The 15,125-nt window shown below is 45.2% G+C and overlaps 2 protein-coding genes across 2 annotated transcripts in view; both read right to left on the reverse strand.

Moving 5' to 3' along the window:
* Nucleotides 1-5,222, reverse strand: part of LOC139278565 (integumentary mucin B.1-like) — a 41,390-nt gene extending 36,168 nt beyond the window's left edge. The window contains exons 1-3 of the mRNA XM_070897484.1: nucleotides 5,030-5,222; nucleotides 894-1,050; nucleotides 543-775 (exon numbers count right to left, since the gene is read on the reverse strand). The gene's annotated coding sequence lies outside the window, so the exon portion shown is untranslated. The remainder of the gene's footprint in view (nucleotides 1-542; nucleotides 776-893; nucleotides 1,051-5,029) is intronic.
* Nucleotides 1-15,125, reverse strand: part of LOC139278098 (mucin-2-like) — a 115,841-nt gene that overhangs the window by 340 nt on the left and 100,376 nt on the right. The window contains exons 32-35 of the mRNA XM_070896757.1: nucleotides 10,791-12,002; nucleotides 5,030-5,958; nucleotides 894-1,050; nucleotides 543-775 (exon numbers count right to left, since the gene is read on the reverse strand). Of these exons, the coding sequence (XP_070752858.1) occupies nucleotides 543-775; nucleotides 894-1,050; nucleotides 5,030-5,958; nucleotides 10,791-12,002 (2,531 nt within the window). The remainder of the gene's footprint in view (nucleotides 1-542; nucleotides 776-893; nucleotides 1,051-5,029; nucleotides 5,959-10,790; nucleotides 12,003-15,125) is intronic.

Raw genomic sequence — 15,125 nt, forward strand, 5'->3', positions numbered from 1 at the left:
ATAATCAGGACATTGTTAACTGAGATGTTTATCTCTGTTCAATGAACTGAGATAAAAGTGATGTAAAATTCCCCTAATGGGATATATATATATATTATTTCTATTCCCTCCCCTACTCACTCCAAAGGTACTGATTCATTTTGAGATGCAATTCCATTGGTGCCAGTAGCCCTCTAATACAAGTAGCCATCTTTGTGTGTAATCTCAGTGTTATTATCAGGAGATGATTCAATCACGGGGGAGGGAGCATTTTACTTTTCTCCTAATCCTTTCATCCACAATGATCACATTGAGCAGGAAATCTGGCTGATTTTTCCCCATCCCATTCCCAGAGATCTGGGGTCCAATTGTTGTGGCCCCATTGCTCTAGCTAGCTCAACACAGACCAGTAACTGCCCAGCCTGTGCAATTTATTATCACACCACACAATGCATTTGGATTCAATCAGTTATTGCCCTTTCAATATTTTATTGATATATTGTACTAGTTAATTATTTGGCCAAGATGTTGGGCAGTAATACAAAATAGAGATGAATACTTACCACATAGTTATTGTCAGTTGAAATAGTGATCTTAACTCCTTTGTAAAAAATAATTAACCCTTTTGGACAAGAATAGGGTACAGAAAGAAAGCAGAAGTAATTATCTAATAGAACTGTGAAATTGTATTTTGGATTTTGTTCCTCCACAAGAATGTACGTGCAATTCTTGAAGAAATTATACGCTAGTCCATTGAAGGTAATATAGTGTGGGTCTCCATATACGCTACATTCACCTAAAAAGTAAGCAAAATACGGTTTGCATGTTTTTTTGTGATGAGGGAAACAAAACAATGTTAATGCTACTAATAATGTCTAATTATATAGTAATTAGAACAAGCAAAAGATACTAACATCCACATTCCCAAGACTGGCAGCCACATTCATTTATGACTTCAATGGGCTTTAAATTATTACGACATTTAGGCTTTTCTTGATTGCAGGTTTTTTCTTTAACAATTCCATTCACACATTCTTTAATTGAACAGTTTTCTGTCTGTGTTCCAGGGCACTAAGGTTAAGAAAAGTTAATCAGATCAATAACCATGTGGATTGCTTTAACAGTACTCATGTAACTCATGCCAATTTAACACAATAATGTCTCAGAACGTAGCTGATAAGAATGAAATAATTCGACCACCTTTTACATTGATTTTGGCATCTGCCATTTTCACTCACTGCACCTGAATCCAAGGACCAATTCCTTGGTTGTCACAAAAAATGGTAGTAATCGTAGCACTCCCTTGCACTCCAACTCAGTCAGATGTGACAGGGTCATTTAATTTACATAATCTCAATACACCTCTGCGCATTTGCAACTACAATAGCTACTTTGTAATGGAACCTGGCTATTGTGAGTAAGGTGATGTCTGCAAGAACTGGGAGAGCCACGTTCTTCACTGAAAGGATACTTGGACATGCTGCTGCAGCAGGTGCAGCAAGAAAGTTGGATACTTTATGGGCTGAGGAGCACCCTCTTACCTAAGCAAAGTTCAGCAAACATAGCAGGGAGGTAGCCAGCCATCTAATCACAGACTTTCATATCCATAGCTCATGGGAGCAAGTGGAGAAAGAGGTTCCCTGGATTGAGGAAGAATACCTAACTAGGATTATTTCCAAGGTGCCTGCTCAAAACAAAGCCTGTACTACACTTGCATGAAGCACTGAGCCCATCAGCAGTCCAGCCGGGAAATCACTGGCCCAACCCTCGCATCTTCCACCCCCGAACTACTGTGTCTGTAAAACTGCAGCTACAACTCAGTGGCTGCCAAAGGGACAGGCGTCCTTTGTCTCAGAAGAGCTCCACTTTATGTTAGCAAATTAATAAGGCACCTCAAACTACTTGCTTGCAATGTACTCATGCTTTCGCTCCATGTGGAATATAAGCTGACCATTGCAGTACCCCTCATGGAACATCCCACTGCTGAAAGTGTCTGTCTGGTCTCTTTTGAAAGGTGAAGGCAGCCCACAACTACTGAGAGAGAATCTGCACTGGACCAGCCAATCTGTGCCTCGTCACTCAGCATGAGGAGTTGGACCTCCAAAGTATTGGGTTGGTGACCATGGAGGATATGGAAGTGGGAGAATGTAGTATCTTCATGGTAGCCCTACTAGACAGTGAGTCATGTGCAGACATATCTGGTTATCAGTAGCGTGGCACTGTATAAGAACATAAGAACATAAGAAATAGGAGCAGGAGTAGGTCATACAGCCCCTCGAGTCTGCTCAACCATTCAATAAGATCATGGCTGATCTGATCATGGACTCAGCTCCACTTCCCCACCCACTCCCAATAACCCCTTATCCCCTTATCATTTAAGAAACTGTCTATTTCTGACTTAAATTTATTCAATGTCCCAGCTTCCACAGATTTACAACCCTCTGAGAGAAGAAATTTCTCCTCATCACTGTTTTAAATGGGTGGCCCCTTATTCTAAGACCATGGCCTCTAGTTCTAGTCTCCCCTATCAGTGGAAACATCCTCTCTGCATCCACCTTGTCAAGCCCCCTCATAATCTTCTACGTTTCGATAAGATCACCTCTCATTCTTCTGAATTCCAATGAGTCGAGGCCCAACCTACTCAACCTTTCCTCATAAGTCAACCCCCTCATCCCCAGAAACAACCTAGTGAACCTTCTCTGAACTGCCTCTAAAGCAAATATATCCTTTCTTAAATATGGAAACCAAAACTGCACGCAGTATTCCAGGTGTGGCCTCACCAATACCCTGTATAACTGTAGCAAGACTTCGCAGCTTTTATACTCCATCCCCTTTGCAATAAAGGCCAAGATACCATTGGCCTTCCTGATCACTTGCTGTACCTGCATACTATTCTTTGTGTTTTATGCACAAGTACCCTCAGGTCCCGCTGTACTGCGGCACTTTGCAATCTTTCTCCATTTAAATAATAACTTGCTCTTTGATTTTTTCTCTGCATTGATGTTGTTACTGTGTGCACAGTTTTGACCTCACAGTTCATGCTAGCACATGTTGCCTTTCTCTTGGTCTACGGAGCTCCAAAAATGGTGTAACTGACCCCAGGAAAAACAAGAAGGTAGTCATATCACAAATTCTCATGATGTACTCTTCAGCACACAGGCATCACCACAGAAACGTGCACTTCAGGGGAAATCAGAGAAAGAGAGTCAGGAGCAAGCACCTGGTGAAGCACTGGAGAGGAGCAGCAAGTGAGCATCAACAAGAGGAAGGGAGAGTTAGAACCATCTGTGCAGTCTGACTGCTCCTTGAAACAGTGCTGGCACAATGGACTGGTTCAGTTGAAGGCATTGTGACTGCTACCAATATCACACATTCTCCTGCATTATTCTGTTTCTGTGGTTTGACACTGCCCACATGTTGATGGAATGAAAGCCTTCCAGATTCATATTCCCAAGGTAGTTAATTGGCAACTAAATCTAGTGTCAAGGTCCTACCTGACACCTGACCAAACTGTAGCAAGACACCCATGATAAGGAATCTCATTCTACCTCACTCCAGAACTAGTTTGGACATTAACATCTGATTCATACCATACATGTTTGAAGTCCGTATAATGCCTTAACTGCTTTGCATCAATGCCAAGCTTGTAGGCCCCGAAATTCCCGAGGGCTCTCTCCACTGCCGCAAGTGCAGCACAACAAAACTCCTTTCCTGCTATTCCCCAGATACAGATGATGTTCCAAATGGCACTGCCAGGGTCGTTTACATGGTATGGGTGAACGCATTGCATCGGCAAAAACGCCAACCCCAAAGTGCCAGTCAGCATGTTGGAGCAGAACCATGCCACTCCTACAACAGGAGGCCCAGAAAGGATCCAGCAGAATAACTGCTCTCAATGGAATGAGCAGACCTGTCAAAGGTTCAGGCCTTCTAAAGGTTTTCAGCAGGACTTATGCTAAATCTCAGATACTGTGAGTTTCTGTGAGGCCTAATAAGGGCAGAATTGGTGAAATTTCCAGGAACTCCCAGTGACACACTCCCTTGTTGCAAGGTGAGTGGATGGGCCAACGATCTGCTCATGGCCCCCATTGGAATTTTGGGGCCATAGCATAGATGCATCCTGAAATGCAATTCATGAGCATTTTTGTTATCACAATAGATGAGCAGGTAATGACACTACCAACGCTTGGTCAACTAAGTCCCAAGTTTCCTGTACACATTTTGGAAGCACTCAGAACTGTCATTTGGTGGACCAGTAAGTTAAAAGCCCTCAGTAGGTAGCACTCCAAACACAACAAAAATATTACAACCTACTCAAGAAACTTAATGGAATTGTATGTTGAGGAAAGTATTTTGAATGGAAACCAACAGCTGATGAAGGCTCATTGACGATATAGCACAATGGTTACTATTTCAAAAGCAGAACAACATAAAGTGCAGTATAAAAGCAATGTATGAGCAATCACGTGCTGAAGCTTTTAAATAGTGTAAGAGGAGAGCAATTATTCTGACTAAACAGAGTTATTACTAAAAGGGTGAGGAAAATGGTTAAGAAAAATATCTTTATGCAGAGAGTTTTTAGTTGAGGTAGAGACCATTACATATTTCTACAGGAAGAGATAAAGATTTAAAGCAGAGAAAGGTACAGGACTAGGGGAGAGCCAGCAGAGACATAGTAAGCTGAATAGTCTCCTTACACGGTAAGCTTTTATTGTTTTAAACAGAATCAATCATGGTCAGAAAGGGAACTGAAGGTAATATGGGTAACACCGTCTCCCATGGGTTACATAAAGGGGTGGATAGGCAATGCTTGATCATCCCTACGTTGAACTTTGGACCTAGTTGATAGGTGGAGGAAAATAATTCAAGAAAAAAAATAAACTACAAATTACAGTGAAGTAACGTTTTTCTGAGCAGGAGGAATATTTATTTCCTCCGGGAGTATATTCAAGTACAAAAACTAGTCTAGGAATCAAAATTGTAAACGCCGCTTATGCAAAACACTTTGCATTCTGGTCTATTATGACATTAATTTTATGAAAAAACTTACCACTTTAGATTCATTCACGTTGCAATGACATGTTGTAGGTGTTGTGGTAGGTATTGTGATAGTTGTGGTAGGTACTGTGATAGTTGTGGTAGGTACTGTGATAGTTGTGGTAGGTACTGTGATAGTTGTGGTGGTTGTTGTTGTGGGGGTGGTGGTTGAAGGGGTGGTTGTTGTGGGGCTGGGGGTTGTTGTGGGGCTGGGGGTTGTTGTGGGGGTGGTGGTTGAAGGGGTGGTTGTTGTGGGGCTGGTGGTTGTTGTGGGGCTGGGGGTTGTTGTGGGGGTGGTGGTTGAAGGGGTGGTTGTTGTGGGGCTGGTGGTTGTTGTGGGGCTGGGGGTTGTTGTGGGGCTGGGGGTTGTTGTGGGGGTGGTGGTTGAAGGGGTGGTTGTTGTGGGGCTGGTGGTTGTTGTGGGGCTGGGGGTTGTTGTGGGGCTGGGGGTTGTTGTGGGGCTGGGGGTTGTTGTGGGGCTGGGGGTTGTTGTGGGGCTGGTGGTTGTTGTGGGGCTGGGGGTTGTTGTGGGGCTGGGGGTTGAAGGGGTGGTTGTTGTGGGGCTGGTGGTTGTTGTGGGGCTGGGGGTTGAAGGGGTGGTTGTTGTGGGGCTGGTGGTGGAGACAGTAGTGCTTGTGATGGTAGTTGCAGAGATGGTTGTGCTGAATATTGCACAACATACTCTAATTCTGTAGTCAAGACACATGAGGGCAGTATTAGAAGAGGGTGGGGTGCATTTGAGTCCATTTTGTAAATCACATGTCACAGAGTCAGGTGTTACTGAGATTGGCTGATTGGGGTATTTAAGGGCTTCACACTGAATGCTATTAAATGAATTATTGGGACCACATAATTTCTCCGGCAATTCTTGATCTCCTCTGTGCATCATATTTGGTGTAAATGTATTGCTCCAGCTTGACCAATAACCATGACAAGGCTCCACTGTAAAATAAAGAGAAAAACTGATCAACTTATGCAAATTCTTAATAAAAAAAAATTGAAATGCATTGATATAGTGCCTTTCATGTCCTCAAGGTGCCCCAAAGCACTTTCCAACCAATGAAGTCCACCTGGGAGGCCACACTGGGCCTCGATTTAACATCACATCCAAAGGATGGCACCTCCGCCAGTGAAGCACTCCCTCAGTATTGCACAGAAGCGCCAGCCTAGATTACGTGCTCAAGTCTCAGGAGTGAGGCCTGAACCCACAGCTTTCTGATTCAGAGGCAAGAGTGCGACCACTGAGCAAAGGTTGAGAGATGGTGTTATGAAGATATTACTAAAATTGACTGGATTTCTGAGGTAATAGTAACTTCATGTCTCAGGTATAAAATGTAGACTGTTTAACTCTGCTTCCTCTACACAGAGGCTGCCTGACCTGCTGAGATTTCCAGCATTTTCTGATTTTATTCCAGATTCCAGCATCCGCTGTATTTTGCTTTTGTAGACACTTGTATATTAACTGATCAGTAAAGTACTAAAAACATTTCAGCTCTAAAGCACAGAATGCTCAAATAGTTTTTTTATTAGTGGCGGTACAAATTGTGAAAATTAACATCTTCACTTGTTCTGATCCAGCAACATTTTGCTCAAAATAATTCACGTGTACAGAAACTGGTGGATTGTAGTACTTTCGAAAACAAACTAGTTAGTCTAATCATTACATCGCCAATCTTTGTGAATTTGAGTGTCATATTTAACAACATGATTCCAAAAATAAGAATGGCTATTACCTTTTAAAGCCAATTACCGAGGTTAATCATTTGGCCTCATCAGTTGCTGTCACTATTGTTTCAACATCAAGGTAAATATTTGAACTTATTGCAGCACTGGTATTTTGTGCGAAGGACAGGGGGCCCAAATTTGGCCCACCCGTTTTTTCAGCGCACTCACCGGAGATCGCCGACTTCCTAGGGTGAAAAGATCTCCCCCGATTCTAGCCACACTGTGGCCTCGCCCATGCCTTGGCGCGGTGTAGTCTATCCATTAGGGGGCGGAGCTAGGGCCCTGCATGAAAATCAGTGCCGGCAGCTCAACACATGCGCACTGGAGGTTTCGCGCATGCGCAGTAGCTTCTGCCTGCAGCCAGAGAGTCCTCGGAGAGAAGTCCTCATCAGAGAGACAAGTCCTCATCTGAGAGAAGTTCTGTAAGTCATTGAGTAGTCCTGGAAATCGTCGAGAAGTCCTGGAAGTTGTCGGAGAGAAGTCCTCGGAGGGAAGTCCTGGACACGTCGGCGAGAAGTCCTGGAAGTCCTCGGAGAGAAGTCCTCGGAGAGAAGTCCTGGAAGTCCTCGGAGGGAAGTCCTGAAAGACGTCGGAGAGATGTCCTTGGAGAGTCGGAGGGAAGTCCTCGGAGAGTCCTCGAGAGAGTCGGAGTCGGAGAGGAGTCGGAGTCAGCCCACTGACTTCCCGGGCCGAGTTAGGAAGGTAGGACTTAAGTTTTATTTTTTATTTATTATCGATGGTTTTTATGCTTCTTGAATGTTGTTGTGAAGGTGTTTAGTGCTTTGCTAAGTCCTCTCCACTTCCCTTCCCCCTCCTATCTCTGGCTACCTGCGTTAGTTTCTTAACTCTCCGCAAGGGTTTTCTGTGCGGCCATACGCTGGCCTACGTTAGTTTGGAGCAACTATTAGCTGTCTCAACTGGCTTAAATTGCCAAAACGGGCGAAGGTGGCTGGTAACGCTCCCTTTTGAAAAAAAAACTAAATAAATTCTAACTAACTCACTTACACTGGCGCAATTTACATGTGCAGAATGAAGATTTTTAAGATACTCCAGAAAAATCAAGTTGCTCCAAAAAAAACGGAGCAACTCCTGGCCAAATTTGGGCCCAGGATTAGTACTCCAGGTTAATTTAGAATATGTGTGCACTCAAATTCCTCATCGATTCCGTGAGTAATAAACTTGTGTTTGTTTATTCATTATAAAACTTTTTCTTTTAACTTTCCATCCAAACATAATAGGTTGGCTGTTGTCACTGACCAGTTTGGTTCCTTTTAAGTACAATCATCTTATAATTGCCTGGATTTTGTGGGGCTGAGTCCTCAGAATGGTCCTGCAAGTTCTGGTTTCCATGTGCGCGAAAACCCGGAACTCACAATCTGTCAAGTTTCGCATTGACAGAACTTTCGCTTCTGCTGAAAAAACACTTTCACTGGTATAGAGTTCGGCTATTTGCCCAACTACTACCCAGTGAAAAATAAAGGCTACATTAGAGGGAGCAGTGTGTGGCGGCCCGGCCTGGAAATTGGAGCGGTCCCGGCCTGCAAGACCATCAGCAGGCCGGGGCCATCGGAGGGAGCAGCGTGTGGCGGCACACCACTGCAGGAGGGCGACAGCTGCGAAGTCAGGTCGCTGATTGCGGTGCGGGCAGGCACAGCAGGAGGGGCAAAGGAGCAAGAGTTTGTCGAAGGAAGTGACTGGGGCCTAGGAGAGGCGAGGGCCCAGGGGCAGCACGAGCAAGCCCATATTGCTATATATGTGCATGCTCGGTCTGTGCAGCAGAGCTGGTCTCCAGTCGTATTGGGTAATCCTTGTCACTGGACCAAGACCTAGCTCTGTCAAGCCCGTGTGGTGGCTGGTGTGCAATAGCCACCACACGTTAAAAAAATCCAAGCACAGGCATCTTCCACCCTCCAAGATGTAGATCGGGATCTGAAATATTAGGTCCTTCATTGAAACACTTGTGAACTCATCCCTTTTTAGCGTGGAAGCAAGTCATCCTCGCTTCGAGGGACTGCCTATGATGATGATTATGACCCAACGAATGCCCACTAAACCCTTGCAGCTGGTAAAAGCAGACATAAAGCCTTCTTTTACCAGCGTAATGGATAAAATAAATGTTAAAATAGCATTTTTCGAATGATTAAAACATACACATACATTTAAATTTAGTTTAGGTAAATTTTGGCCTATTTTAAAATGTTTAAATTTACTTTTCAAAAAGTTAAATTTTTATTTTAAATGCTTAATTAAAGGGTCTTTTAATTAATTTTTACATAGGAACATTTATGTTTATTTAAGTGGTGTGAATTCTTATTTATTTGGGGATTTCTAATATGCTTATGGGGATTCCATATGTAAATGAAATCCCTATAAGCATCATAGGAATCCCCCTTTTTGATTGGTTGACTGGGCCCACGTAATCACAGGGATGTTTGCGAATCACGTGCGCCCCTGGGATCTGTGGGCCTTTACGCAGGCGTATGCCTGCAGGCTCAGGACCCAAAGAGTCCGAAGCTCCGGAGACACCTGGTCCATTCGGATTTTTTTTTCAGTTCAAAGGCATATTCTTCTGCTATGCTGCTAACCCCAAATTCAGGGCAATTGCGTTTGCTGGGTAGGAACTGGAAGTCCTCACATGTAGTATTGTGTGGCTGCATTGCTCCTTCCGAGTGTGGCCCCTGTGCACCATTTCATGATGCTTTCGTATGCATTACTGTTTTATATATTACAATTGTCAAATCTTCCTTTGCTTTGACAAGCAAGAAAACACTTAGGGGTACAAATTTCACCCTGCCCGTAACGGGGCGCTCCCACGCTATTTCGGTGGTTTTTACCGCAGTTGCGGTTCAGGTCGCCTCATTCGTGAAATTGCACTGTTCATTATTTTTTTGTTTTGATCCAGAAGTCGGTCATAATGGGGGCAGTGACTATACCCGAGAGGCAAAAACGCGGCGGTGACAGCAACTGAGGGTCGGAAGTTGAGGGCAGTGTGGAGCGGCCCCTGCGATGACATCATCACTGTGCCGCGTTACCACAGCTCTCCCCTTCACTTAAAGGGGAGAGCCTCCCCGCTTTTAAACCTTTGGGCCACTGGGCCACCCGAGAAGGTTTCGGCCAGGCCTATGGCCTGGCAACCCAAGTTAGTTGCCCGGTCGAACCTGGGGTCATATTTGTCAGGCCGACCTGGCAATCGGCCGACAAAAAAAAACATAGCGGCAGTAGGCCCTCCCCTTTAAGGGAAGCTGCACCGCCACTGTAGAAAGCCACAACTCACTGGACCACCGGGTGAAAGCTTGTCTTGGCACCGCCAGGCAGGCTGAAAATTTTCAGAGGGGAATGTCGCCTTCGGAGGGTTAGATCGGCGGTGGACACGGTGATGACACGCATACTGTGGATCGACAGCAGTGGAGTGATAAGGGGGGATTGGGGCACCGCTGGGAAAACTCGGGAGGGCAATTGGGCTAGCAGCGGCCATTCCACCAAAAGTCAGCAGCCACTCCATTCAGCAGCATGGCCGCCGATTTGCGGTGGTAACAGGCCTTAAAAAAAGGGGCAATTTTAATCCCTTAGAGTCTTTTGTAATCTCTTTTGCATTATTTCTTGAATATTGTTTCCATAATGGGGTTAATTTTAACATATATCTTCTGGCCTTAATGGGGTGATCATAACTTCACAATTGGGCCGGTAACCTTACTGCCTTGTTAAGGCCAACCAAGTGGCTGGCACCATTTTCAAAGGGGCCTGTCACGGAGTGCCCAAAGAGCTTGGCAGTTTCAGGTAGGAGGTCCGTTTCAATAGGGAAATAGGTTCCTGATTGCCAATTTAGGTCGGAAATGGTTGGAGCGATCGCTAGTCATGGTTCGATCATTTCTATGAGAGATGAAGCAGAAGAAACCCAGTTAAGGTAACTATTTGCATAATTTTTGCAGGGCCAGTAGGAGCGGGATTGGTGTTCCAGGTGCCACAAAAAATAATCTGTGCCACTATCGCCCCATGACCTCCGCCCTCCGCAATCTTTCCCCCCGTCCACCCCCTTGCCCCGCACTTACATGTCGTGGTTATCATAGTTGTAGATGTCACGGTTGTAGATGTCGTGGTTGGCGATATTGTAGATGTGGTGGTTGGAAATGTCGTGGTTGGTGATGTCGTGGTTGGTGATGTCGTGGTTGGAGATGTCGTGGTTGGTGATGTCGTGGTTGGAGTTGTAGATGTCGTGGTTATAGATGTCGTGGTTGTAGATGTCGTGGTTGGTGATGTCGTGGTTGGTGATGTCGTGGTTGGTGATGTCGTGGTTGGTGATGTCGTGGTTGTAGATGTCGTGGTTGGTGATGTCGTGGTTGGTGATGTCGTGGTTGGTGATGTCGTGGTTGGTGATGTCGTGGTTCGAGTTGTAGATGTCGTGGTTATAGATGTCGTGGTTGGTGATGTCGTGGTTGGTGATGTCGTGGTTGGTGATGTCGTGGTTGGAGTTGTAGATGTCGTGGTTATAGATGTCGTGGTTGGTGATGTCGTGGTTGGTGATGTTGTGGTTGGTGATGTCGTGGTTGGTGATGTCGTGGTTGGTGATGTCGTGGTTGGTGATGTCGTGGTTGGAGTTGTAGATGTCGTGGTTGGAGATGTCGTGGTTGGAGATGTCGTGGTTGGTGATGTCGTGGTTGGTGATGTCGTGGTTGGTGATGTCGTGGTTGTTGATGTCGTGGTTGGTGATGTAGATGTCGTGGTTATAGATGTCGTGGTTGGAGATGTCGTGGTTGGAGATGTCGTGGTTGGTGATGTCGTGGTTGGTGATGTCGTGGTTGGTGATGTCGTGATTGGAGTTGTAGATGTCGTGGTTATAGATGTCGTGGTTGGTGATGTCGTGGTTGGTGATGTCGTGGTTGGTGATGTCGTGGTTGGTGATGTCGTGATTGGAGTTGTAGATGTCGTGGTTATAGATGTCGTGGTTGGTGATGTCGTGGTTGGAGATGTCGTGGTTGGTGATGTCGTGGTTGGTGATGTCGTGGTTGGTGATGTCGTGATTGGAGTTGTAGATGTCGTGGTTATAGATGTCGTGGTTGGTGATGTCGTGGTTGGTGATGTCGTGGTTGGTGATGTCGTGGTTGGTGATGTTGTGGTTGGAGTTGTAGATGTCGTGGTTGGTGATGTCGTGGTTGGTGATGTCGTGGTTGGTGATGTCGTAGATGTCGTGGTTGGAGATGTCGTGGTTAGTGATGTCGTGGTTGTAGAGGTTGTAGTTGTTGGACTTGTCACACTTGTACTTTCTATAGAAGAAAAATGATTTTAGATTATTCAATCAACAGCAAACATTTTGATTTTGAGTATTAATCATATGTAGCAACTAAATTACAAAAATAACAATACCAATACCACTCCTATCAAGAGTATCTTTACTTGCCTTAAGATCTCAGTAAGCTTTTTGTAATCCACCCAGGAGTGAACATATCTGGTAATTGTTTTTAGCTGCTGTCTTTGAAAACCATAGTGCATCATATTAGACTGCGTTTTAAGTAACAGATGTCAAGCAAATTAATTTTACCCAAGCACATAAGAAACAGTTATATAATTATTATATATTAGCTCCAGGGATGTGGATCTCAGTATTACCCAAGAAAGAGGTAGTGGGCCTTCTTCTAATTGTGCTTTGTAGAAATTAACTATACACTTAAGTGGTTGGCCAGATCATATCAGAGGTCATTAAGAGTCAACCACATGTGTGGACGAGAGTAGGCCAGATGGGGTAGGGATAGCAGGTTACCTTCCCTGAAGGACATTGGTGAACAGTCTTTTACAATAATCCAGCAGCTTTTATGATCCTTTTTTCTGGTGCTAGTTTTGGGCCAGAATTGTACTGTCGCCGATAGGGCAGGATCTAAGGCAGGTGAGCTGTCAAAAATGAAATGATTGACAGCGGGTCAGGAGCTGCTTCCACGTTAGTCCCCCAGGGGTCGGGTCTGTCACCGCTGAACAGACCCGACACCAAGCAGCGGGAGAGACAATTTAGATTATTAAGAGGTTGTTAAAAGGCAATTAAACACCATTCTGCACTGTATTTCCCATTTTTCCAGCTTTTTGATGAGGTTCACAGAGCTCGAGGATCACGTCAGGTAAGTAGTTCGGGTGTAGCATCAGTATCCATTCTTCTGACTAGTTGACAGCTACAGATGTGGTATAAAAGCTATCATTTCACAGTTGTTCACTTTCCAATCTCAGAAGCTGGAGCCTTCAGGATTTGGAAGATAAATTTGCGCTTTATGTAGGTTGGAATTTTGAGTAAACTCTCTCTCCACTGTCACCTCTTTGGCACACCGTCTCTCACCATTGATAGATCGCTTCTGTTATCTCAACCTCACCTGCTATCTATTCCATCAGCATCAGTGCCCTTTAAAAATTCTCACCTTGGTCCTCAGAATCCCACCACGATCAGCCCCAACACCAGCATCACCAGGCACAACAGCAGCACAACAACAACATCAACGTACTCCGCAATTACCTGATGCTGCACAAGACAGAGGGCATGAGCACTGACCACATTGCTGTCACTGACCACATTGCTGCCTAGAAGGCAAGGGCTGGCCGTACCATGGCCAGGTTTACTACACTTGACGCTGTATACATTGTCTGCCACATGATGGGTCAGGTTGGCACCGTCCCACACCAGCACCATAAACCATCGCTGCATGCCCAACTCATTAACAGAAACGTTACATGAATATTGGTTAAAACACCCCATTGCCTATCCTTGTGTGTTGTTAGTTGGTATGATTGGACTAGGATGAGAATGAGTGTTTGGGGTAGCAACTGAGATGGGGAAGTGATAATGTAGACAGAGAGAAGGGGATGGGTGGAGGTGTAAGGTAAATTGTGTGAGTAAGGATGTGCAGGAGTCGAGTAGGGAAGTCAGAGTGGTGGGGATGTGATGAATTGCAGAGCAGAATGAGGTTGAGTGTGGCTTAGCAGTAATGTTTCATCATCTACTGAGATCATTGAAAGTTTTGCGCTGCTACAGCCATCTTGACGACATCCCTGCTTGTGCTCTCCGGTGCAATGTGCAACCAGGCTGCATTGATCTCCTGGGGAGGTCTCTCTGTCCATTGGAAGGGAAGAGAACCTCCCTGCGTGCTGTGATTCCCTCCATAAGCATATGCAGGGAGTCATGGGAAAGCCTGGGTGCAGCCATGCACCTTTGTGCAGTGCTCGTAAGTGTTTGCAGCAGCTCAATGCTGTAAAACACTGACAGCACAACTGTCAACATCAATTTGGACATGTTCCATTTAAGGAAACTGGTTGATGAAGCGTCATCAAATGACGTCATCAGACCCGCTTCCTTTTAACTGTCCGGAAACGTCCCGGACTCGCCATAGTAGACAAAATCGCAGCTTTGGATTTTCAACTTCTCAGTTGCCAGCCCAAATCATAACCTTTACACTGCTGTACCTATCCATTATTTATAGCGGATAATCTTCCACCTAGCTTCTTGAGTAGACAATAAAAAAGAATGCACCCCAAGAACTAAGCTAAACTAAGCGTTAAATGCACATAGTAGCCGTGGTTTCGCCTACCGGGTCGGAAGCAAGGTGGCCGTAGTCTGTCGCAAGGTCCCGGCCCACTGCTGGTTCCATCCCTCTCTTTACAATTGATTTTATCTTGATTGGGTTTGTTAAGCCCGCCCAGTGAGGCTCCCGGCCAATTAAAAGAAAGCGGATCTGATGATGTCATTTGATGATGCGTTATCAGCCGGATTCCTTAAATGGACCATGTCCACATTGATTTTGACAGTCGTGCTGTCAGTGTTCTACAGCATTGAGCTGCTGCAAACACTGACAAGCACTGCACAAAGGTACACTGCTGTGCCCGGGCTCTCCCATGACTACCTCCATATGCTTCTGGAGGGAATCACAACACGCAGGGAGGATGTTTTCCCTTCCAATGGGTGGAAGAGGCCTCCCCAGGAGACCAACGCAATCTGCTTGCACATTGCACAGGAGGGCACAAGGAGGGATGTCATCAGGAGGACCTGGCTGCAGTGGCACAAACCTTGCAATGATCTCAGTAGATGATGAAACGATACTGCAAAGCCACATTCAACCTCATCACATCCCCATCACTCTGCCTTCCCTACCCGACTCCTGCACATCATTACTCACACCAACTTGCACCTCCACCCAACTCCCTCTCTATCGACATCATCACATCGCCATCTCACTGCTCACCCCTCACACTCACCCTCATCTTCATCCTGGTCCACTGGTACCAATTAACAACACACAAGAGTAAGCACTTGGGTGTCAATGCCAAAGTTTATGTAAAGTTTTTGTTAATGTGTTGTCAAACATTGAAATCTTTACTTTCAACACTTTGCCTTCTTGGACAGATTTGTGTGCACC

Source organism: Pristiophorus japonicus, chromosome 13 (assembly GCF_044704955.1).
Source record: "Pristiophorus japonicus isolate sPriJap1 chromosome 13, sPriJap1.hap1, whole genome shotgun sequence".
NCBI classification, from domain to species: domain Eukaryota; kingdom Metazoa; phylum Chordata; class Chondrichthyes; family Pristiophoridae; genus Pristiophorus; species Pristiophorus japonicus.